This window comes from Protopterus annectens, chromosome 1.part1 (assembly GCF_019279795.1).
Source record: "Protopterus annectens isolate FY-2018-M chromosome 1.part1, PAN1.0, whole genome shotgun sequence".
NCBI classification, from domain to species: Eukaryota; Metazoa; Chordata; order Ceratodontiformes; family Protopteridae; genus Protopterus; species Protopterus annectens.
The window spans coordinates 1,080,658,276-1,080,683,952 of NC_056726.1; the positions used below are offsets into that span (position 1 = coordinate 1,080,658,276).

The 25,677-nt window shown below is 39.8% G+C and overlaps 1 protein-coding gene across 1 annotated transcript in view; it reads left to right on the forward strand.

Moving 5' to 3' along the window:
* The window catches only part of LOC122813602 (acetylserotonin O-methyltransferase-like), a 237,282-nt gene that overhangs the window by 90,657 nt on the left and 120,948 nt on the right, over nucleotides 1-25,677 (forward strand). The window contains exons 3-4 of the mRNA XM_044086017.1: nucleotides 3,801-3,869; nucleotides 23,273-23,391. Of these exons, the coding sequence (XP_043941952.1) occupies nucleotides 3,801-3,869; nucleotides 23,273-23,391 (188 nt within the window). The remainder of the gene's footprint in view (nucleotides 1-3,800; nucleotides 3,870-23,272; nucleotides 23,392-25,677) is intronic.

The window sequence follows — 25,677 nt, forward strand, 5'->3', positions numbered from 1 at the left end:
GGGTGTCTTCAGGAGGTGGCTGGAGTCCTTCCTTTTGGTTTGAGGCAGGGAGGGAGCACCTGGGATGGATTACTGTGGAAGAGAGAGAGAGACAACAATGAGTTAGGTAAAGTTGTTGGTAGATAGAAAGGGGAGGGAGGGAGGAAGCCAGATGGAGAGCAATATATATATATATATATATATATATATATATATATATATATATATATATATATATATAATAGAGAGAGAGAGAAAAGGTTGGTGTTAGGAAGTAGATAGGGGATGGAGTTACATGTAGCTAGAGCTAGGTTGTAGAGGGAGAAAGGCTTTATCAGTATAAAGAAGCAAGTAAAGGCTAGAAGTAATACAGATTAGCTAATATGGGTTACAATGTTCAAAGACAACATTGACTTCCAGCTCAGTTTTGTGTCATAGACCCTATTCCTTTAGCGGGAAAGGGTTAAACAGCAGTAATATAAAAATACATTCAACAATGAGCAAGGAGAAAGTAACACAGTCACTACCTAAGTATTCAAGTTAGTACAATATAATATGCAGAACAATAGCCAGGACAAAGTGTAATCCTTATAAACTCAAACTGAGGAAGAAAATTAGCTAAGCTGATAATTGAGCTGTAAAGCTTGCAGTAGGACCTTATTTCTACCTTAAGAAAAAGCAGATATCCAATTATGCATTTTAGTTAGCGCTCTGTTAGCAAAATATCATTTAAAGTGGATATCTGGACATAGTAATAACACAGTCACTATCTAAATATTCAAGTTAGTGCAATATCATATGCAGAACAATATCCAGGACAAAGTCTAATCCTTTTAAACTCAAACTGAGTATCTCAGTATATATTCTAACAGTTCCCATGTTGACCAACTTTAAGGAGGCCATGAAGATTAATTACTTAACCTGATTTAAAACCATTTCACTTATATTTAGTTATGCTCTCTGCTGATTTCTTTGTATCATGTTTTGTGTCATATTTTAATATAAAGTGTTAGGTAAACAGAGAGTGAACTCAAATGTACTTCAGCATGAAATCCTTTAGTAAATTAACTACAGGTCCTGCATTCTCTTGGCACAATGGGAAAAAGCTAGAACTCTGAGTCCAGAAATAATTCTGTTTAGGATATATTTTTTCAAATTAGTATGAAACTGATTTCAAAACAAAAGATGTCATCACTTGCCCAGAATACCAGCAAGGTAATTATTTCATTAGTACAACAGATAAATATATAACCTGCAAGTTTCCATTAAAATGGATGGAAAATGGAACCCAGAAGTGGGAGACCATGATACTCATTAGCCAGACTTCTTCCATGATACTCATTAGCCAGACTTCTTCCATGATACTCATTAGCCAGACTTCTTCCATGATACTCAGTAGCTAGACTTCTTCCATGATACTCAGTAGCTAGACTTCTTCCATGACACTCAGTAGCTAGTCTTCTTCCATGATACTCAGTAGCTAGACTTCTTCCATGATACTCAGTAGCTAGACTTCTTCGATGATACTCATTAGTGAGACATCTCACTACTTCATCTCTAACATAGTAATATGCTATTTCCATCCGGGCCATAAAGGGTCACCATGTTAGCTAAGCATCTTAACTGGATAATGAAAGTAATGTCTGTGCTCCCACAGTTATCGCTAGTCATTTGACTAAGGATGACAAGAGGAGTCTTCATTCCAGTGTTTGAGAATTGCATTTGCATGCAGATATAATTTTCATTTGCAGGCTGGAAGCCAGATACATTGGCAAGCAGAGTGTTCTGTGGGTATTGGTAACAATACATGCTACTCACCACAGAGACCCATTTATTCATTCATTTGTTTATGATGGTGAAAGGATGGGGCTGATGAGGCTGACAAGAGGAGCAGGTTAAAATGCAACACTGTGGCCATTATTTATTCTACTTTGTAAGTGACCAGACATTGTGAGATCATCAGAAGAGCGATCTGATTGGGTAAGGCAGCCTGTGGATGAAAGCAAAGGATTAGTTTATGATCATGGTGGTCACATTTTCTCTTACTTTCATCAGAGACTAAGCACATATGAGGGGGCAGATCAACAAATCTGATGTGTGCAAACAGTGTGGCTTTACAACTGAAAATTTCAGCAAACTGTGGGGGAATGAAATGCAAAATTAAAGGTAAATGAGATGAAACTGATAGAAAAATAGTGGAAAAGGTTATCATTTTCAAGTATCTGAGATGGGTGTTTGAGGAGAAGGAAGCATAAATATGGAAGCCGAAGCCAACGCTACAGTTAAAATGGCTGCAGCCAACTGGTACATCCTGCCATGGCTAGTGTATGGCAGAAGAATGCCAAAGAAGCTGAAAAGTAAGGTGTATAAAGCAGTGGTGCAACCAGTACTACTGTATGGTACATAAACCTGGGCAGTAACGACAGGTCAGATGGAGATGCAGTGCCTGAGAGGGGTGGTAGGATGTACACTGTGGGATAGACAAAAAATGAGAACATAAGAGATGAAGAAAAAGTAGCTCCAATCACAGAGAACATCAAACAAACCATCATAAGCTGTTCTAGGTACATGTATGAAAAAGCAAAAGATGATTTGGTGGTGAAGATTTTGGAGGATCAGGAAGAAGACAAGAGAAAATGAGGGCATCCATCAAGGAGAAGGATGGATTGCATAAGGGAAGACATGCGACAGTCAGACATGACTGGCAAACAAGGTAGGACAGTGGCATTGAATCAAAAGAAATGCCAAGAGTTGATGTGGCAATACGACACCATGTTGAAAATGGTAAAAGGCAGGTTGATGATAATCGTGATGATGATGGTGATGATGATAGCATTTGCTGTTGATGCAGTGATGTTTGATTTTGTACGAGAAGCAGCTATATTGGCAGGATATGATGAGGTACATTTAGTGTTTCAGAACGATTTGTTGTATAGTGCTTGAGATTACTGGCAAACAGTAAGTTAGTAAGGGGGACCAAAGTAAAATGAGCAACAGGTGTAGTTAACTTGCTTTGTATTGTTTTATTGACATGCGGATTAACGGACCTGTACTGGACCTGCCAGTTGAAGTGTAATGTAAAGGAATGTTCTGAGACTTGAGTGGCCGCATGCACTGTGAAATGGCTCATGTAGCTGTGACTTTGGTATTATGTGAAATTCAATATTTTTTGTTTTAAAGCTGTAACTGTGTCATAACTCTGTCATAGAACATTAAATCTTTAGGTGAAACACTTACCTCACAGGTACAGTACAGATCATCTGCAATCAGTATCATCATATGTTTCCTTGGGCAGAATGGAAACCAGATTGAAACCAGACTTCTGTGTAATGACAAATTTAATGCAACAAAGTAATTTCAAGTGGTGTTAAACACTTAACTGCAAGCCCTGCAACTCTGAAAATATTAACCTGTGATTTAAAAGTAAATATGGCAAATGTCAGAACTTACTGTAATGACACTATGACCTTGTTGCTTTGGTTGGGCTACTTTGCTGATACACCTGTGTTTTATATATACCAGCTTTAAGATCTCTGTACATCAGAGCAGGAGAAATGCTCCCAGGTACAGGAACCTTGGACTTCAAATATGTCTCTGTCAGACATAGTTACAGTTTCATTATGCTGAGGACAGCAATTATGGCCCAAAGGTATCAACAGGAACCTGTCTAAAGAAATGAGTTGTGTGTTTGGTTATAAATTCATTATCTGATACAGATGATGTTAAAAGTAATTTTTAAACTAAATTAAACTTTTCACATGTTAATTCTTTTGCATTACAAGTTACCAGTACCTCACATGCATGCATTTCTTTTGAACCAGGGAAGGCAAGCAACAAATTGGAAAACAATTTGGAGACAAGAACATGAATTATTTTGACGTCATGTACAGGTAAATTACTGTTTATATAATTCAGTTACATGTTGCTCATACTGTTCTAGCAGAATATATTATAATGGTAAAACTCTGTGCTATACAAGTAAAACATGATGTAAAACCCATTTTTTCTGCTAACTCGTAGTATCATGCAAAATGTTTTTCAATCAGCCAAGGATAAAAAACAGACATGCCAGTCTGTAGGTTAAATGTTGCATAATCTGTCTTTCTACATTCCATTTCAGTTAGCATATTAAAGATTCTACCTGTGACTTATCCCTTATACCCAGTAAAAAGGCAACTGGACTAGTGGAACAAACCAAGTCAACAAAGGGTAGCTAGCTAGCTAGATAGATAGAGAGAGAAAGAGAGAGAGATAGATACCACAATTTTGAGTTCAGTCCCAACCTTGAATTATTGTAGAGTTTGTATGCCGTTTTCTTGTCTATGTGTATTTTAGTACATATTGGAGCTCTCCTTTGAAAATGCACAAATTTTTGTCTATTGTAAACTCTCCATATGTATTGGAACAAATGGACCATAGATGCAACGGATTTACAATGAACCAATTCCTTTACCTAGCAAAATTTATAACAGATGAAAGCTTAATATGTGATATAATTTATGTAGCTTCTTATGTTACTATGGGATTCTGTCCAGCTGTAAATGCTTGTAACAGGCAATCATTATGTAGATGAATGGCACACAGGCTTATGATTAAGTCACTATTCATAACAATATTATGATGCATGGACAGCAGAGATTACTCTCTGATATATGAAAATGATACACTTGGGAAACTAACAATTTAAAGAATGAATTATAACACAATTTGAGGTGTGTGTAATAGTTAATTACACCCAAAATTATTATATTGGGATTTGTGCAAGGCACTAGCAGTAGACAGTGCTGGCTGGGAAAGAACAGTTGAAGAAGGTAAAACATAATTGTTTCTGCATGTGGTTCATACCTGTCGACTGTCCTCGAGTTTATTTCAAAGTTTGGCTCTGTTCCCGCATAAAGTTTTCATTTTCTGGTAAATCACTGAGGATTACAGTTAGTTAATAATGCCAGACATTCCAGTTATGCCAGAGTTCCATACATTGCACTGTTCAGAAAATGCATATTGATGAAAAACCTGTTTTTCTATTACCTTTTAAATGAATAAGAACAATATTTCAAAATGGTCTCTGATTTTTATTCTTTTTTTACGCATTATTTTTGAATTTGTCCTTTATACTTAACTAAAGAAGCTGTGAGGTGTGCTTCTGGCAATTTGACATTACACACTAATATTATACATACTAATATTGTTATAAATAATATCAAACATTGTAAATATTTTAAAATAACTGACATTGGCATTGTTTTCTGATACTTTTACTCATTTAAACTAAGTGCTCTCTTAGTTAGAGGCCAGACTTGAACAGATCCCCAGGGCCTTAATTATTTATTCTTATTTTATTTATTTGACATTTGTTGACTGGGTTAGTGCAACTGAACCAAAGCTCTTTTTCAGTGGAGGCCCAGGGAGAAAAGCTCCACAACTGCAATTACAAACACAAATTACAACAAAAATTACAAGTGAATATACATAATATAAAGTACATGGTTAACAAAGGAGAGTATATGCATTTTACATCAATAAAATCAAGCTGTACAGTCCCATCAGAGAATAATTCTTGAGTACTTCAGTAAGATGTGCAGTATAAATGCTGAAAATAAAGAGATATCACATTAGTTGTAGAGTATTAAAGTAGAAGAAAGGTAGCGGGATAGGTGAGACTGAGCTGATGTGTACTGGGTGAACCTTTAAGGAGAGAAGTTACAGTGGCAGATCCATATCCTGTTTAGATAGTTTTCATCTCCTATGGTTTTTATTTTCATATAATGTTATAATGAACTTTCATAGTAGACAGTTTTAGTAGCAGTTTCGAATTTAAGTGGGTGATTAATCTTTCTAATATCTAAGAGAAGTTTGTTCCAGGACTGGGCTGGGGAGTAACGGTACAGGTTTTGTCCTAGTTTTGTTTTAGGCTTGCAGATTTGGAGAAGGTTTTGTTTAGAGCTTTGTAGGGACCTTGTAGGGGAGTAGAGGGAGACAAATGAGGCAATGTGAGGACAGAAAGAGGGCAAATTAAATATAGAATTAATTATTTGAAGTTGAAAGAGAAGCAGCTGGTGGGGAAATTCTACCCAATTTAATTCTTTAGAGAAAGGCAGTGGTGTGAGTGGTAGGAATGGTCTGCTGCAAATCTTGGGACTTTATTGTAGGTGGATTTGAGTTCTGTTAGAAAAGTGGTTTGAAGGTTAGTAAGGATTTGTGAGGCATAAAATAGGGTGGGTAGGAGGTAGGCATGGAATAGTGAGATTTTAGCTTTATTGGATATTTTTTTTTGTTCATGTCAAGGAGTCTAAGCTTTTGGTGGGTTTTTGTAATGTAAGGACATGTAGATCAAATTTGAGATGGTCATCAATGATAACCCCTAATAATCTGGGGTGTAATTCACAGAGATGGGGGTGTTATTGAGGGATGAGATACAAAAAGAGGATTTAACATGGTTCATAGTTTTGGGGTTTTGGATTTAGAATAAGCTGGTTCTTAGTGAGCCAGTTTTCAATGGATAAAATGGAAGTCTGTATCTATGTATTTAGGCGAGACAGGGAATCAGCTATGGGTGATAACTGTGGAGTCATCTGCGTACTGCACCAGTGATGATTGGGGGCATGAGGTATATAATACATTGGTAAAGATATTAAACAGTAATGGGCCAAGGACTGGTCATTGAGGTGCACCCATCTTGGCAGGCCAAACAGGAGAAGTAGTAGAGAGACATTTGACAGATTGGAGTCGGTCATTGAGCTAACTAGTGAACCAGGAGATAGTAGAAGTGGAGAGGGTTAGTTCAGAGAGTCTGTACAGGAGGAGAGGATGGGAGATGGTGTTAAATGCCTTTGATAGGTCAAGAAATAGGCATGAGACAAGTTTATTATGGTCTCTGGCTTGGGATATGGTGTTTATTAAGGAAATGAGAGTGGTGGAGGTGCTATGTTTAGATCAAAAGCCATGTTGAGGGGAAGTAAGTAGATTCTCTTGTAGGAGAAAATGAAGGATTTGTTTGTATCCACAATTTTCAAGAATTTTTGAGGGAGGGGTTAGAATTGCAATGGGCCTGAAGTTGGCAAGTTCAGAGGAGTTGTCTACCTTATGGATGGGGAAGGTATATAAATGTTTCCAGATAGGAGGTACTTTGGATTCAGTGATGGACCGGTTAATACGCATGGAGATGGGAGGGCAAGAGAGTTAGAAGCTTTCTGGAGAAAGAAAGTTGGTAGATTATCAATGGAGGGGTGCAAGGTTTAAGCTTTAGAAGTAAGGATATAATATAGTTAGTGGATGCTGATTTTAGAGAAAAGGCTGGAGAGGAGTTGGAGTAGGTGGTTAGGGTGAGGAGGATATAACCATTTGGGTTGGGGTTGATTTGAAGTGTCAGTTTGTTGATAGTATCTATGAAATAAGAGTTGAAGTTAGTGGCAGTTTCTAGTGGAGTATTACTAGGACATGGTTGAGGGATGTGGGGTTTCCAGGATGAAGAATTTGGTTGATAGCATGCCAGAATTTCAGTGGTTTAGTAGGGTTATTATAGAAGTTCGTCTTGTCAGTATATATGGATTTCTTAGTAAGGTTGCAATGTTCTTTACAGTGTTGGAGGTGGGAGGGGAGGTTGGTTTTAGACCAGATCTTCCAAGTTTGTCACTTTCTTGCATTAAAGAGTGGGTGGTGAGTGTAAGTCAAGGGGATACAATGGATTTTACTCTTACTGTATGGAAGGGGGAAAAGGAACTTGAGAATATTAAAGAATATTTAACTGAATTTTTGAATGGCATCATCCAGGGGTAGATGTTTAAGGAAGTTCCAGTTGATAGCGGAGAGATGGTTAAGTGTATCAGAGTCAAAGTTGACAATTTGCAACAGGCTATGAGCTTGTGTGATTTAGTATAGTGTGGAGAGAATTTAAAGACTTTGACTGGACAGCAGTCACTGAAAGCATTAAGCAGTGTTTCAGGGAAGTGATATTTAAGGGGATGAGATACTAGAATCCAGTCAAGAAGAGAGGTAGAATCTGATGATTTGTTGGTGTGGGTAGGAGTACAGATTAATTCAGAAAAGTCATGTAAATTAATCCAGGAGTTAGGAGTGTCTGAGGAGAGGGATATCCAATTTATGTTTATATTCCCAAGATGATAGTATCATTTGGGAAGTATTGAGTCAGCTAGGAGCTGATATTTTCAAGTACAGGGATATTGTCAATGGGGGTATGTAAATTGCAACTATGGTGAAGACATTGTGAGAATTGATTTTGCAGTTAGCAATTAGTAGTTCAGCTGGTGAGGCAGAGGGGTTGGGACTAAGTAGGGGTTTACTGTGAGGTGGTAGGAGAATATAACAGCAAACACTCCCCCTTTTCTTGAGTTCTATCAAGTCATAAGACGTTGGATCCAGGGGGTAGGAAGTCCTTGTCAGGAATGTGGGGTTTCAGCCAAGTTTTACAGAGAGTGATGGGATATCCAGGCATAATACTTTTTATGTTCATGAACTACAGAGAGAGGTTTTTTGTTGAAATATTAGGAAGAGATGAGGAGGGGTACTTGAGCATAGAGTCAAAGGAAGAGGAATTACTAGGTGAAGGGTTGGTATGGATACCAATGAATATGAGCAGTTTAATTAGAGTAGGAAAAGAGTTGAGAGGTGGGGGGGTGATATTTTAGGGGAGATTGAGGAGCTAGAGAAAATATTGATTTTTAGGAAGAAGGAGAGTAGTTTCAGGATTATGTAGAGTTTTCAGAAATTAGTGTGGGTGGTTTGGCATGAATGTAGGATAGACTGAGGTTAGTGACTGATAATAAGGTTTTAATAGCGTATTGTAGGAGGTGAGGTTATATAGGAGGATTAGAGTAAAAGTAGAGAGTAGGAACAGAAACAAGTTGTAGGCTTGCACAGCTGGGAATAGGATGGGAAAGACTGGAGTAGTTGAAGTTGATGGATAAGAAGTATATTCTGGAAATACACAGAATGATAATGGTGAGAAGTAATGTTTAGAGAAGTGAGATTAAAGACGTGTGTTGGAAGGAGTGTATTTTTAATTTTGTTTGTAAATGAAAATAAGGGTAGGAATGGTTAGGCAATTTCAATGTTCTACATGCACAGAGGGAAGAGAAAGATAGTACAAGTAAATTCCGGTAGCAGTTATAATGGGTAGTAGATGTAGATAAGGATGAGGTGAAGAACTAATAGGAGAAGTGGATAGGGAGGGGGAGAATATCAGAAGAGTGATATGTTTGAGAGGACATAAATTAAGTGACTAGGTAGGCAGAGATTGAAGTGGAGGTTAGATTGTGTACAGGTTATTGGAGGGGAGGGGTTGGGGGTGGGGCAGAGGGGCCGTGGAGATAGGGTGTTAAGTATAAAGGAAATTAGGTCAGAGGGGTGTGGGAATGGGGGTAGGGTAGGGGAGCTGAGTAACCCCGAGTGTAGCAAGGGTGTACAGAGTGGACTGGGCTGCAAGAAGCAGGGAAAGCACTGAAAAGAAACAATCCACAGAAGTACAGTGAATTGGAGTGGAGAGAGCCAAGTCAGGTAAGGCAGTACAAGTGAACGAAGTATAATGAAGCTTAGATTTCCAATAGAGAGGCTGCTGAGGTTATTTAGGAGAATTCACTGAAGGGTGAAGATAGGACGGAGGACTAGGTGAAATATAGAACAACAAGGATTTACTAAAAGAAAGGGGGTTTTGAGTAATAAAGTGAACCTTATGGAGAAGGAGAAATCCAATGCAAGTATACAGGAAATCAAGTTTACTAAACTATTGGGGGGTGAGTGATAGAGCCAATGAGAGAAGTGTAACAACACAATTTATGTCAGGTGTGAGTTAAAATTTAGTTAGAATAGTTATATTAAGAAGTAGTAAGTACAAACAACAAAATACAGTGAACTCTCTCAAATTTAAAGAGCTGGCCACTAGGAAAAATGTTGTTCTTGGATGTAATACAGTGAACTCTCTCATATTTAAACAGCTGGCCACTAGGAACAATTTTGTTCTTGGATGTAGGGGTTCTAGGTAGTTCTAGCCAAGGTTGGAAGAGATAGAGCATGCTGATGTCTGGGAGCTTTGCTGTAAAGGGAGATAAAATAAGAAAAGAAACTGTGTGTTAAAAAACTGATTTTGGTTACCTGTTTAGAATTACAGAAAACGTAGGAGGAGTAGATAGAAAGCTAAGCACAGTTATGTGAGAAAAGTAATTTGCAGAAACAGTGGAGGAAAGGAGCAGGTAGAAAATGAGAGTCTAAGGTAGCTTAAGTCAGCAAAAGAAGATTTAGTAATGATTAGTTAGTAGGAAGAGAAAGAGGTAGCTAAAATACAGGCAATGTAGTTCAGAGGAAACAACAACTGTAGGTCAAATATACTCAGTAAACACCTGTCATTTACCTTAAGATTCTAACTAGCAATAATTGCATCAAGGTACAATTCACAAGTACAAATTTAGGTGCAGTAAAACAAATTCAAAACAGTAGTAAATGACTAAAACACAGTGTAAGTTTCTCATCAGAGACAATAACTTAACTGTTAAGAAATCACTTAATTAGAGTAGCAACATGATATATTTGCCATGACTTGTTCATAGGTTCATAGGTTCATACTAGGCTATCTGCCCAAGGGCATTTATAAGCCTAGCCCATAGTTTTGTGGCTTACGCCACCCCTTTGGTTTGGAGAAACTATGCCCATTATTTTGCTGTGCCTCTGTTGAGCAGTGACACTGAGGTAACCCCTGGGGTGTATCTGCGATCTCCCATCCATTGGTCAAGATTCCTCTTGAAACAAGGCCAGTGAGGTGCTCTGCCTCACATAAACTGGGATTTTGTTCCACAGCATAGGGAGTCTTTGGGTGATAAATCTATCCCTCCAGCACGTCCTATTAATAACCGTGTTGTGGTTTAAGTCTCCTGCCCTTGTGGCTCTGAGGGATCTAGATTTTTTGAGATGAAGCATGTTCATCAAATCTGGGTTTGACATGGCCTTGTATGTCAGGCATAGGTCACCTCTGAGCAAGCGGTAAGCAACTGAATATAACTGGAGTTCTTTCAGTCGGGCAGCATAAGACAGATTTTTGAGACCCTTTATCCTTTTGGTGAGGAACTTTTGTGGCCTCTCCAGCTGCTGCAAGTGTCGGGTCAGATACATTCCAAATGGGGCATTGTACTCGATCATTGGTCTGATGAGTGATGAGTATAGGGAGACTATGACTTCCCTTGATCTAGATGTGAATCCCTTCATGATAAGGTGGGCAATGTAGAAGGTCTTCCTGACTACTTTAGCAATATGAGTGTCGAATGAAAGGCTACTGTCAACCTGGGTTCCCAGGTCCCTAATAACTTCTTCTGTGTTCAGGGGATTGCCACCTATATGGTAGCTAGGGATAACCTTATTTTTCCCGAAGGGTATGACTATGCATTTCTTGGCATTTAACTTTAGGCCATGGCTCTGGCACCAGTTATCCGTTTCTGTGAGACCCTTCTGAAGGATATCTGTGTCGGATGTGTTTTCAACTACGACGCCCAGTTTGCAGTCATCTGCAAACTTTGTCAGCCATAACCCTCCTGTGTTTGCTTGTACTTCAGAAAAGTAGATGCCAAACAAGAGTGGGCCCAGGACTGAGCCCTGTGGGACACCACTTGTGACAGGCTTTGAGTCTGACATGGCGCCAGCAACTCTGACCCTGTGGGTTCTGTCACTCAGCCAGTTTGCAACCCATCTTGTAATATATGGGTTTACTTTTAAGTTGATGAGTTTTTCAATGATACCCGAGTGAGGTATTGTATCGAAACCCTTCACCAGGTCTAGGTAGGCTGTATGGACTGCCTTTCCCTCGTCAATGGCCTTGGTGACTGTTACGAAAAAGTCAACAAAGTTTAAAAGGCATGATCTGCCTTTGACAAAGCCAAACTGGGTTGGATCCAAAGTCTGCAAATTCCCTATTTCTTTATTTATAAGATCCATTATGATCCTCTCCATGGCTTTGCAGATAAGGCTTGTCAAGCTAATGGGACGGTAATTTCCAGGGTCGGTGGAGGCACCGCCTTTGTGGAGTGGGACCACAGTCGCTGTACGCCACTCCCTGGGTACGTATCCGGAGGTGAGACTAAGATTAAACAGCTGTCCTAACTGTGGGTTTAATTCCTCATTGAGTTCATGGAGCACACAGCCGGGGACACCATCAGGTCCCATGGATGCTGTGTTCTTTGCCTTGGAGAGAGCAGTTCTCACCTGGGCGTATGAACTTGTACGAATTTTTGCACCCGCAAACTCTTGTTATATCTATCCATTAAAAAGAACAAGTTGCATGTGGAACAGCAGGAAGGGATAGTACATGGCCTATCAAAATTGTGATTTAATTATACAGTGTAAACAGCAAAGTTTGTGTTGAAATCAAAGCTAAAAAGAATTATACATTAACAATAGGGTGACTGAATTGAGGTAGGGCTACAGCTATATGTGATATAGTTTTAGCCAAAAAACACTTTAATTGGCACAAAAAAAATATCTGTCACGAGCAGCTAGGAGTGGGCAAAGCTCGTACTAGGGACTATGCAGTGGCAAGAGACGCTAAACAAGCTAACAGTGGTGAAGAGCTGATTGGAGGCTGGGTAAACTCTTTAAGTAAAGTTGCATGCACAGCGTACTAAATATAAATATAATGGGAGAGCTGCAAGTTGTATTTGAGAAAAAAAATGCTTTATTTGTAACATTTTCACTATTTCTAAGATTTTTCACTGTATTTCCACCTCAGCAATTACGGCTATGGTTTTCAGCCTACTTAGGTGTTCACTTGTAGATTTATACACAAGTTAATTTATATTATGATATGTGTTTTACAAACAAATGTCATGAAGTATTTATTTGGTATGAAAGAGATCTTTGTTAAAAGTGTTTCAGTTTATAAGTTAGTAATATTTATTCTGATAGATGTTAGTGGTAGATCTTTTTGTTAGTTAATTAGTTAATTGTTAGTGAGTTTGTTTCTTAATAAAGTTTGGATTAGTAGGTTAGTCATAATAAGCTGTTCTTATATTATATTTAATTTGTCTCTAGCTTTTAAGTTTCAGTTCTAAGGTAGCACAGTCTCAGTTTACACTAGTGTTAAGGGGAAGGGGGATTTATGTAAAGGAATGAGTTTAATGCTTTTATTGCTCTTAACAGTACCACCCTCTCACTACTCCCTTGCTCCAAATAACCTGTTTTTATATAAATTAATGAACATCTTTAATACTTTTCATTATGCTCAACTAGGATCACTTGTTTGTATGTTTCAATAAAGGATATTCCATTTTAACTCAACTGTAGACTACCTACTATTTTATTATTTTGTAGTATGTATTTTAAAGTTTGAATTTTATTAGAGAACTAGGTGTATAACATATTTTAAGGAGTGAACTTCATATACTCCTCACTGTGAAGATTTTGCTTGGTTTGTTTCTGGCTATTTGGCTTGGTTTGTTTCTGGCTATTTGACAGTGCTAACTCATTTCAAAACCAGTGAACCACTTAATGTTCCTAACGTTCCTTCTTTTTTTCTGTTCCTGGTCATACATGAAACGGACAAAGCTCCACAGACTTCAAAGAATTATGGTCCCAATGTTTTATAATGTGTTCTCAACATGATTACAAAATTCACCTCTCAAATTGCACTCTGGAGGTGAATTATTTGACATCCGTGTTTCGTACACATAATAAGCAGATTATTATAGGAGACCCACTTGCTATCCGTTATGTTGTGTCCTAGAAACTGATGTTGAAAAATTCACCTCGGTAACTAAGCTTTTGAACTTAAGTGCTTGACATCCATATTGAGAATATACGACAAAGTGTTGTTGTCGAGTAACTAATGAAGGTCCTTAGTAATAAATGGGGTGTTTTGACTGCCACCACTAATAACTTCAGTTAAAAAAACAAAATTGTATTTCAGCATATAATGAGTAACAGTTTTAAAGCTGTGCATTGATTAGTGGTACATTTTGTTTCTTACTGCAATTTGTGTAGCATTGTGATATGTGCAGTGCAGCTTTTAAAGCTGTTAGACGCTTTCTAGTGTAGCTCCACAAACAGTAAGGTTCTTACACAAGAACTTGGCTATAACAAGCTTGTAGTGCACGGATTGGTGCAATTTTGCTTTGATATCATGGAAAAGCTTGTTAAGCACTTCCTAAACATGAGACCCACTCCATACAGCATTGAGGCATGCTTAAATGTTTATGGACAGCCAAGTGCTGTTATGATCCACTCTCAAGCTGGGGATTAAGCCCAGTAATCAGAAACTTTTGCAGCATTTCAGTAAATGAATTTACACAGTGACTGACTACAAGCAGAGTGTGTGAAACTGATTGAATCTCATGCCACAATGGTTAACTGAGGAGCAGTGTAGCTGGACCTGAGCACTGTACATGACAATAGCCATTAATTCAAAGGAATAAGGAATATTATTAAAATGAGCAGTCCGATGTATGCAAATCAAGTGAGAGGACAGATTCAGAATAAAGAATGTACCTCAGAGCTGCAGATGCCATTGAAATGATAACCTCTAACTCATAAACTTCATACTATGGGAATTGCAAATAATGTTACTTTTCAGAGTTCAGTTTTGTTCAACTATTTAAAAGTTTTGTTCCAGCTTTAAATGCAGCATAGTAACAAACCGAATATTAAAGCTTAGTGATTAGGTATTTTAAGCTGAAGAGGAGATTAAGAAGCTGTTGTAAGTCAAAAGTTTTGAGCTCAGTGAAGATGCTGCTGTTTTACAGTCTATTCCTTAGTGCATGAAAGGTCAGTGCTTGCCCATGTACCTATTCAGGCGTCTGGGTCTGATGATCACACAAATGAGGCCACAACACACAGATACTTCTGACTCTCTCAGTTTTCACATCTTGCACACTAGCTAAGCTTTGCATTGTCTTATTTGAACTCTTGTTCACATACCTGGGCACCTGTTGTCAACAGTGAAAATGCATGGTTCATTCCATGGCTTACTGTAATTCCAGACAACACATACTGACTTTGGACTCATTGTAATGAATATGTATAGTTCACCATACCATATAACAATATGCAAAACCACCATACTTTATACCTCAAAATGAGGGTCTATATCAGTCCATCGAAATGGCTGAATATCGAATACCAGATGTTCGAACTGTAAAGTTCAAACACTGGTAATTGCGAAGCCACGACGCACCGAATTCTTTCCCAGGGAAATAATTCAGTAGACTGTTTCTGTGGCTTCGCAGGTATCAGGACTGTGGTGGGAAGTTACGGGTCAGGTTGAGGTAAGTGTGCAAATGTGTGGATGTTAGGGTTAGGGCGGGGGTTAGGTGAGGTAGGGTTAGGGAGCTGGTAAGGTGAGTGTGTGGTAGTTACGGACCTTAGGGTTAGGGTTAGGGTAAGGTAAGTGGATAGTTAGTAGTGTATGTATGGTTTAGTGTAGGGTTTTGTGAAGTGTATGTGTGTGGATTATGTATTTTGGTGTGCTTGTGTTGTGTGTTTGTTTGTTGGAACAGCAAATTTTTCCCCTGGGAAAAAAATTTCTGTTTTGAGTGTTTGATGTTGTGGTGTTTCGGGTGAAATGGTTTGATATTAGAACATTTGATGTAGTAATACTTCGATGTTCTAATATAGACCCCAAAATGCTAAGTTCAGCAAATATGATGCAATGTTTATTTAGTAATTTTCTGCCACCAGTCATGCAAGTGAGCTGACCCTTGTTCTGTGATTGCAGGCATATGTGGTAAGGTGTATGACCACCAATTTTCATCCATTTTTGTCTGCAGTGTGTTTTGAAAACTATGACCTGAGGGTTATTTCAGAGCTCAAAGGCAGTGTCCTAATGAGATAAACATATTCCTCTACCTCTTCCACTAATAAAAAAGGGCAAGACTCATTAAGGAAGATTAGTAAAGGCCACAATATAACACAAACATCTGGAGCAACCATAAGAGGTCAGAGGTGCACTGGCATACCACAAAAACGTGAACAATACCGTCACCATTACATTGATTTGAAACAGAGAAAATCCTGACCCCTGGGTGAATGGGAGGCTGAGACGGGGGAGCAGGCACCAAATATGTACTGCAAATAATCCAGTGCTTACCTCTGCATGTATTGTAACTAATCCAAGGTTTACCCCATATCTAAAGTTAAGTAATCCAAGTTTTACCCCTGCATGTACTGTAAATAATCCAAGCCTTACCTATGTATTTAGCATAAGTAATCCATAGCTGACTACTACATACATTGCAAGTTATTCATAGTTTACACTTAAATGTACTATATAATGTAAGCAATCCATGGCTGACCCCTGTATATACTGTAAGCAATCCATGACTTATCCCTAATTTACTGCAAGTAATCCATGGCTTTGCCTTTACATTTATTGTAAGTAATCCATGGTTTACCCCTACCTGTACTGGAAGTGATCCATGGCTTTACCTTTACATGTACTGTAAGTAATCCATGGTTTACCTCTACATGTGCTGCAAGTAATCTATGGCTTAAATCTACATGTCCTGTAAGTATTGGATAGTTTACCTCTACAAGTTTTGTAAGTAATCCTTGGTTTACCTCTACATGTGCTATAATTAATCCTTGATTTACCCAACACATAGATTAAGTAATCTTTGAATTACCCGTTCATGTAAGTAAGTAATCTGTGGGCATACCTCTCAATCTCTTTTCTAAAATTGCCAGAAAAGACAATTTTTTTAAAAAAAATGGAACAAAAATATGAGGAAAAATCTGGACATTCTGCAAAAATCTGTACAGTTGAGAGGTATGTCTGTGGGTGCTCTTCTTGTAAACTGTAAATTATTCATGGTTTATCTCTACATGTACTGTAAATAAACCATGGTTTATCCCTACATGTCCTGTAAGTAATCCACGGCTTATCCCTTCATGTACTTAATGTAATCTGTGGCATACCCCTTCATGTATTGTACATAATCCATGCCTTACCCCTACATGTACTGTAAGTAATCCATGATTTACCTGTGCCTGTAGCGTAAGTACTTTATGGTTTAATCCTACATGTACTGTAAGTAATCCATGGCTTACCCTTACATGTACTGTATGTAATGTGTCGCTTACATCTACATGCACTGTACGTAGTCCGTGGCTTACCTCTGCATGTATGGTAAGCAATCTATAGCTTACCCCTACCTGTACTGTAAGTAATAAATTGCTTACCCCCCCCCATGTACTGTAAGTAATCCATGGCTTACCCCTACTTGACTGTAAGTGATCTATGGATTTACCTTTACAAGTACTGTAATTCATGGCTTACCCTACATGTACTGTAAATAATCCATGGTTTACCACTACATATCCTGTAAGTAATCCTACATGTACTGTTCATAGGTAGGTATTAGGCTATCTGCCGAAGGCATTTATAAGCCTAGCCAAAATGTGTTGGCTTTCGCCGCCCCCTTAGATTAGTTCCCTGTGCCTTTGTCCAGCAGAGCCATTGAAGTGATCCCTGTGGGTAAACTTTCTGTATCCCATCCACTCGTTAAGGTTTCTCTTGAAGAGGGTTAGTGAGGAGCTCTGCCTAATGTAGATCAGAATCTTGTTCCAGAGCATGGGAAGTCTCTGGGACAGGAATCTATCCCTCCAGCATGACCTATTTATTGTTGTGGTCTGGTTTAGATCCCTACAGCGTGTGGCTCGAGGGGATATGGTTTTCTTTAGGTGGAGCATGTCCATCAATTCTGGGTTGGATATAGCCTTGTATGTCAGGCAGAGATCACCTCTGAGTAGGCGGTATGCAACCGAGTACAGCTGGAGTTTCTTCAGTCGAGCTACATAGGGCATCTGTTTGAGGCCAGTGAACCTCTTGGTGAGGTACTTCTATGGTCTTTCCAGCTGTTGCAGGTGTCTTGTAAGGTACATCCCAAATGGGGCATTGTACTCTATGATAGGTCTGATGAGTGTTGCGTAGAGGGACACATTTACCTCTTTTGATCTGGATGCAAACCCTTTTGTGATTAGGTGGGACAAATAGAAGGATTTTCTAACCACTTTGACAATGTGATTATAAAAGGAGAGGTTATTATCTACTTGGGTCCCCAGATCCCTTATTACGTCTTCCATATTTAGGGAGCTACCACCTATGTGGTAGTTTGTGGGTACTTTGTTTTTTCCAAAGGGGATGACTATGCACTTTTGGCATTTAGCTTGAGGCCATGGTTTTGACACCAAGTATCTGGTCTCAGTGAGACCCTCTTGGAGGATGCCTGTGTCAGCTGGAGAGTCAATTATAGCCCCCAGTTTGCAGTCATCAGCAAAATGGTCAGCCACAGTCCTCCTGTGCTTGCCTGTACCTCTGAGAAGGATATGTTGAACAGGAGGGATCCTAGGACTGAGCCCTGGGGAACACCACTTGTAACTGGTTTAGAGTCAGACCTAGCTCCCACAACTCTTACCATGTGGGTTCTGTCCTTGAGCCAGTTGGCAACCCATCTCGTGACATAGGGGTTTATTTTCAGCCTGGTGAGCTTGTCTATAGTACCTGAATGGGGAATGGTGTTGAAGGCCTTTGCAAGGTCTAGGGAGGCTGTGTGGACTACATTTCCCTCATCTATAGCCTTGGTAACTGTCTCAAAGAAGTCCACTAGGTTTAGGAGGCATGATCTGCCCTTAACAAAGACAAACTGGGTAGGGTCCAGTGTTTGGAGGTTCCCAATGTCTCTGTTAATGAGATCCATGATGATGTGCTCCATAGCCTTGCATACCAAGCTAGTCAGGCTTATAGGGTGATAGTTCCAGGGGTCTGTTGTGGCTCCACCTTTGTGGATTGGAATAACCATTGCTGTGTGCCAGTCTATTGACACATAGCCTGTGGAGAGGCTGAGTTTGAGCATTGTGTTTAGGTGAGGGGTTAGTTCATCTTGGAGCTCATGTAGGATGCAGCCTGGGATACTGTCCAGTCCCATTGATGCTGTGTTTTTGGCTTTGGAGAGGGCTGTTTTAACCTGAGTGTCTGTGATTTCAGGGGCACTACATTCTTCTGGTATGGTTATGGGCCCTTTTGGGGGTGAGGGGGGCTGAAGTTTGCCCTGAACCTGTCTGCCAGGATATTGGCAATGTAGATTGGTTCAGTGTATTTTGTGCCATTCTGCACTAACACTGAGCAGTTCTGAGAATTGCCACTTAGATTCTTGACATAGCTAAAGAATGCCTTGTGGTTATCTTTGGAGTCCTTGGCAATTTTTCTTTCGAAGCTCGCCTTGGATGATTTTATGAGGGATCATAGTTTCTTGCTGATACTGATCAGGGATGTCTTCCCTTCTTGTGATGTTACTCTTTTCTCTACTAGTTTCCTCCTTCTATTGTATAGGTTGTTTATGGCAGGAGTCCACCAGACTGGTTTCCTTTTCTTTGTGGAGTGAATCTTGGTTTTGCTTGGGATAGCATGATCCAGGCATTCTTGTAGGTGCCCATAGAGTGCATTAGTAAAGGATTTTGCATCTTGGACAGCATTATCCTTTAGCATGGGGGCTTTGAAACTTTCCACTTCGGTCTTAAGTAACGTGAAGTTTGCTTTTGTAAAGTTTTTCATGGTGGCTTGACCGGGGATGGGTGCGGAATGTGGATATCCAGAGTGATTAGTTTATGGTCAGATCAAAGCATTGTGCTGAACAGGAGGGATCCTAGGATTGAGCCCTGGACACCCCATGTTGGTGATGACTAGGTCCAATATGTTGTCACCTCTGGTGGGAGTGTTGACCAGTTGAACCAGGGCATTTGAGTTTATAAATTCTAGGAAATGTTGCACAAGGGAGTTTGTACTTGAGTAGTTCTCCCAGTTAATGTTTGGGTAATTGAAATCACCCAATATCAGGGTGTTTGGTAGGACCTTTATGCTTCCTAGTCTTTCCAGAAATGCGGAATGGGGGTCCTGTAAGTAATCTATGGCTTTACCTTTACATGTACTGTAATGCATGCCTTTACCTTTACATGTACAGTAATCCATGGTTTACCCCTATATATCCTGTAAGTAATCCATGTTTTACCTCTACAAACCTGTAAGTAATCCATATTTTACCTCTACATGTACTATAAGTAATCCATGGTTTAACCCTCCATGTAGTGTAAGTAATCCATGGTTTACTCCACATGTCCTGTAAGTACTTCGTATCTTAACCCTACATGTACTGTATGTAATTCATGGCTTATCCCTACATGTACTGTAAGTAATCCCTGGTTTACCCCTACATGTACTGTACTTATTCTGTGGCTTGCCCCTACATGTACTGTAAGTACCTGTGGCTTACCTCTTCATGTATTGTAAATAATACATGCCTTACGCATATATGTATTGTAAGTAATGGATATCTTACCCTTCCATGTACTATAAGTAATCCATGGTTTACCTTTATATGTACTGTAATCCATGCTACAACCTGTCAGGTATCTGCTTAGTATCTGGGCAAGAACAAAGAGTTACTCTGCACACAATGCTATAACCTCTCAGGTATCTGCCTAGTATCTGTGCACGAGGAAAGCATTACTCTGCACACAATGCTACAACCTCTCAGATACATGCCTAGTATCTGTGCATGAGGAAGGAGTTACTCTGCACACAATGTTACAACCTCTCACGTATCTGCCTAGTATCTGTGCATGAGGAAAGAGTTACTCTGCACACAATGCTACAACCTCTCAGGTACCTGCCTAGTAGCTATGCACGAGGAAAGAGTTACTGTGCACAGAGTGTTACACCCTTGCAGGTACTTGCCTAGTATCTGTGCACGAGGAAAGAGTTACTCTGCGGACAATGCTGCACCCTCTCAGGTATCTGCTTAGTATCAGTGCAAGAACAAAGAGTTATTCTGCAGTCTGCACACAATGCTACAACCTCTCAGGTATCTGACTAGTATCTGTGCAAGAACAAAGAGTTACTCTGAACACAATGCTAAAACCTCTCAGGTATCTGCCTAGTATCTGTGCCCGAGGAAAGAGTTACTCTGCACACAATGCTACAACCTCTCAGGTACCTGTCTAGTAACTGTGCAAGAGAAAAGAGTTACTCTGTACACAATGATTCAACCTCTCTAGTATCTGCATACTATCTGTGCACGAGGAAAGTGTTACTCTTCACACAGTGCTACATCCTCTCAGGTATCTGCCTAGTATCTGCACATGAGGAAGGAATTACTCTGCACAGAATGCTACAACCTCTCAGGTACCAGCCTAGTATCTGTGCACGATGAGGAAAGAGCTTCTTTGCAGACAGTGCTACACCTTCTCAGGTATCTGCCCAGTATCTGTGCAAGAAAAAAGAGTTACTCTGCACACAATGCTAAAAGCTCTCAGGTATCTGCCTAGTATCTGTTCATGGGGAAAGCCTTCCTCTGCACACAATGCTACAACCTCTCAGGTATCTGCCTAGTATCTGTGCATGAAGAAAGAGTTACTCTGCACACAATGCTACACCTCTCAGGTGTCTGCCTAATATCTGTGCAATAACAAAGAGTTACTCTACACACAATGTTACATCCTCTCAGGTGTCTGCCTAGAATCTGTGCAATAACAAAGAGTTACTCTGCTGTTGTATAACCAGGAGACAATCTGAAGTGCTTCTCAGGAATCAGATGTTTAGCCATCAGATGAGGTGTCTTTTCCAACACCCTGGTGTAGGTTCCCCAGGCACCCGAGGACAGTGCTCTGTCTGGAATGCATGCTTCTACCCCCCCCTGGTGAAAATGGGATAGTCATTGCTTTCACTGTGATTTTTGAAAGGCATGTAGATGTGTCTTTTCACCAATGTCTACTGTCATCTGCCTTTTCGGAGTAATCTCATCTACTCCCAAAACTTTGTCACCGCAAAACTAATCAGTGTATTGCTATGACCTCATCTGCAGAAATGGACTCCATACCACCAATTGCTTCTGGCACATTCTTATCAATGCAGAATATTTTGCAGGTTCAAGACATCCTGTGTTCATTCTTCCACTGAGACCATCTACTCCTGAGTTCACCGATTGTCATCTGGGGTAGCGCAGTGGTCTCCACTGACCATTTTCATTCTCAGCTTTGAGTTTATAACTATTGTAAAGAACACAATAATAAAATCATAAAGAATGTAATGGTAATAGCATAAACAGTGATGAACATATTTACAAGTAGTCAAAGTGGGAAAATGCAGCTTAGATAGGTAATGCATGATATAAGCAGCCAGCTCAGCAGGGAGGAGAGAGTTTTATTGTAGATAAGATATGTTGGGGGAAGGATTTGTAGAGATCATACAGAAAATGTAGGCAGGGAAAGTTTAGATAAGCATGGCTATATCTGGTTCTACACATTTGCTGAACATTTGCAGCTGATACCCTGTGGCACTATCTGAGATGTCACATGATTTAGCAGATCCTCTTTGAGACCATCAGAAAGCCATTCTCCATGTGGCAACAAAATTCACCGTATTCTATGCCTTCGCTTCAGTGACTGCCACACGTTGTTTTCTGTCCTGTCAGTGCTAGTTAGTCAAATCCATTGAATCCTTGCACCTTAATGACACTGTGTAAAAGGCCACTATAGTTATCACCATGACAATCACTGGCCACTTTCAGACCTCACCTTCCTGACACCTTTAACTATGTTGCCTTAATTTTATATACATGGTTAGGCACGTTATGTTCCTTTTCCCAGTATTGTTTCTATGTGCCTATGTTTCTTTATTCCTGACCCTTAATATATAGAAGAACCTTTTATGATGCAGAAGTTGAACTCACCCTATATGGAAGCATCTCTTAAGCTTTTTAGGATAGCATCAGATCTTGTTTGGGTTTTCTGGCTCTATCAAGCTGTTGCTTTAGCTATCTTACCCAACTCTCCACAAAATGGTATTTAATTAATGGTATCCCTTATTATTTTTCCTTTCTTGTTGACTAGGTTCATCCCACTAGGCTATTAGCCTGTTGTCAGGGGAGACCCAAGGTGATATTTATACTATTAGAGGAAATTTGGCCAGCACATCAAGGACCTTCCCCTATGCTTTTTGAGAGGTGCTGTGGGATCTTTTGCATTTACCTGAGCTATCACCAACTCAAGCAGATGTGACCTTGGTTTAGTGTCTCACCTGAATTAACACTTAGGGATGCAGCACCTCCCTTGTGCTGCACTGCAGTGTCAGCAATCAATCTACCTGCTGTGGGCATAGAACCCACTGCCTTCTGCACTAAAGGTGAGTGTGATACCTGTTGTGTCACTGACACTGCACTGTCTGCTAACATGAGTGGACATTGTTACATGTGTCTGCAATTGTTACTGACAAAGAACTCAAGGTAAATGATTTTATTGTTTTTTGTACTTTCAGTTCTAGGGAACAAGCTGTCCTATACCTTGATGTGATGAGTTCAGCCTGGAACATCTGCGGAGAAGATGTGGTGACAGCATTTGACCTTTCGTCTTTTAAAAATGTTTATGATCTTGGAGGTAAATGGTTTCAAACTACTTGTGAGATGAATGAAGTACTAAGTGGCTACAGGTTGTATGTTACACGATGATGTTTATAACGAATGGAAACAAGGAATCATGACAACTGATGACATTATTTATTGCAGCAACAGTCATAGCAAGTAGTTTTATTGCATTTACAAAATTGTTATTCAGCTCTATAACTTATGTAGAAGCATATTGTAAACCATTAAAATCCATGATTTTTGCAGATTATATGATAAACTGCAAAAAGTATCTTGTCTGTCTCCTGATAAATCTCAAACCTAAGTAAGTGACTAACCTGTAACCATAGAAGAAATTAATGTAAACATTATTTTTATGATACATACTCAAAGGTATTATAGATATTGAAACCATATTTTAGTTTTTGCTAGTCTCTCCACTTTATTCCATACCAGACAGGTCTAAACCAGAATAGAATGAACTGTCAGCATAACTTCTCAGTTGTATTTATCTAAGACGTAAGTCACCAAAGTTATAAAGTTTAATAAACACATGGGCAGCTCCATGAAAAGGCCAACAGCAAAAGAGGAGAGGTAGTTATTTATATAAGATACATCCTTTATTACTCACTTGTCCCGTAAGTTACTAAGTTTCTTATTATTTTCCCATAGCTGTCCATCTGCTGCCACCATCTCCTCTCTTCATTCAGCAGGTCTGCTGGACTCTTCGTAGCCTCCCTGAGTTAAAGCTGACCACCATCTGGGGTTTGTGAGGGTGTCAAGACTGCTGGTGTGCCATACTGCTTCCTGTAGAGTATGCCCTAACACCCATCCCCTCACAACAACTTTTCCCAGTTCCACAATCTCTGCCCTTGGGAAAGTGAATGCTGCTTCCAAGTATGTGCAACCTCACCAACTGAGTGGCTCACAGCTGGCCAGGATCACATGCTGCATAGTGTAGTGAGTCTGTAATGCCTCCATCTGTCCAGATGTGTGCCCCAACTTTGGTCACCCACTCCCACCCTTCCCCGTGGCCACTGCATCATCCATGCCTCTAATGAAACATGGCTCATCTGGGAAAAATAAGTTCTTTATCTCTTTGTGCCACTGGACTATAAGTAACTAAGGTCCTACACGATGCAAACTTACTTTTATCAAATAAACATCATGGTAACATCACAGAAAGATCATGAGAAAAAGATACCACCTCCACTATATATAGGTTCATAGATTAGGACTAAGCTAACTGCCCTTGCGAGCCATTTTAAGCCTAGCCAATTATCCTTTGTGAGACTTAAACCCTACACCTTGTGTTTGTAAGGCAAACACCTTAACCATTAGGCCACCCTCCCAACAATATACTTCCTGTGACAGACTGTGCAACTCAAACTTGTACAGCAAATGAGACTGAAAACTGGGTTTATGGAAAGTACTAAATCAACATTACCATAAAAACAAATGCTTAAACAAATACTTCTTCTGTCGGCTTTTCCTAGTTAGGGGTTGCCACAGTGGATCATCTGTCTGCTCATGATTGGCAGTGGAGTTTTACAGTGTCGGGTTGCCAGCCCAGCACCCAACCTTCCACAGAAGGCACACACATGCACACACTCACACCTAGGGCCAATTTAGAGTGTCCAATCCACTTACAGCATGTCTTTGGGATGTGGGAGGAAACCAGCACCCGGAGGAAAGCCACGCAACAACAGGGAGGACATGCAGACTCTGCACAGAAGGCACCCTAGCCGAGGATCGAACCGGAGAACCTCTTGCTGTGAGGTGGCAACACTAACCACTGCAATTGCATCCAGCACAAGACTTTTATTTACTTTATTTTATTTATCCTTTGTTGACTGTGTTAGTCCCACTAGGCTTGTGGCCTTCTTTCAGGGGAAACTCAGGCTGATTTTTCTACTATGGGGGAATTTGTCCAGGGTATCAAGTAGTATCCTGTACTCTTTTCATTTGGTGCCATCTTATTTTTTACCTTCACCTGAAATGCCATCAATTCAAGCAGAAGGGATCTCCGTTTATTATCACATCCAAAGTATGACATATTCTGTAGAGCAGCACTCTCCTAGTGTAAGTAATTCAGTCACCTGGAGTGGGAATAGAACCCACAACCTTCTAATCTTCCAGCACTGAAGGCAAGTGGGCTACTAGTTGAATCAATTACCTAATAAGCAACATGCAGCTGTTTGATGTCTGTTCTTTGACCCACATCGAAATGCAGTAATCCCAGCACCAGGAGTGGGAATAAAACCCACAGGCTTCTGATCATCGAGCACCAAAGATTAGTGTGCTACATGTGACCTAACAA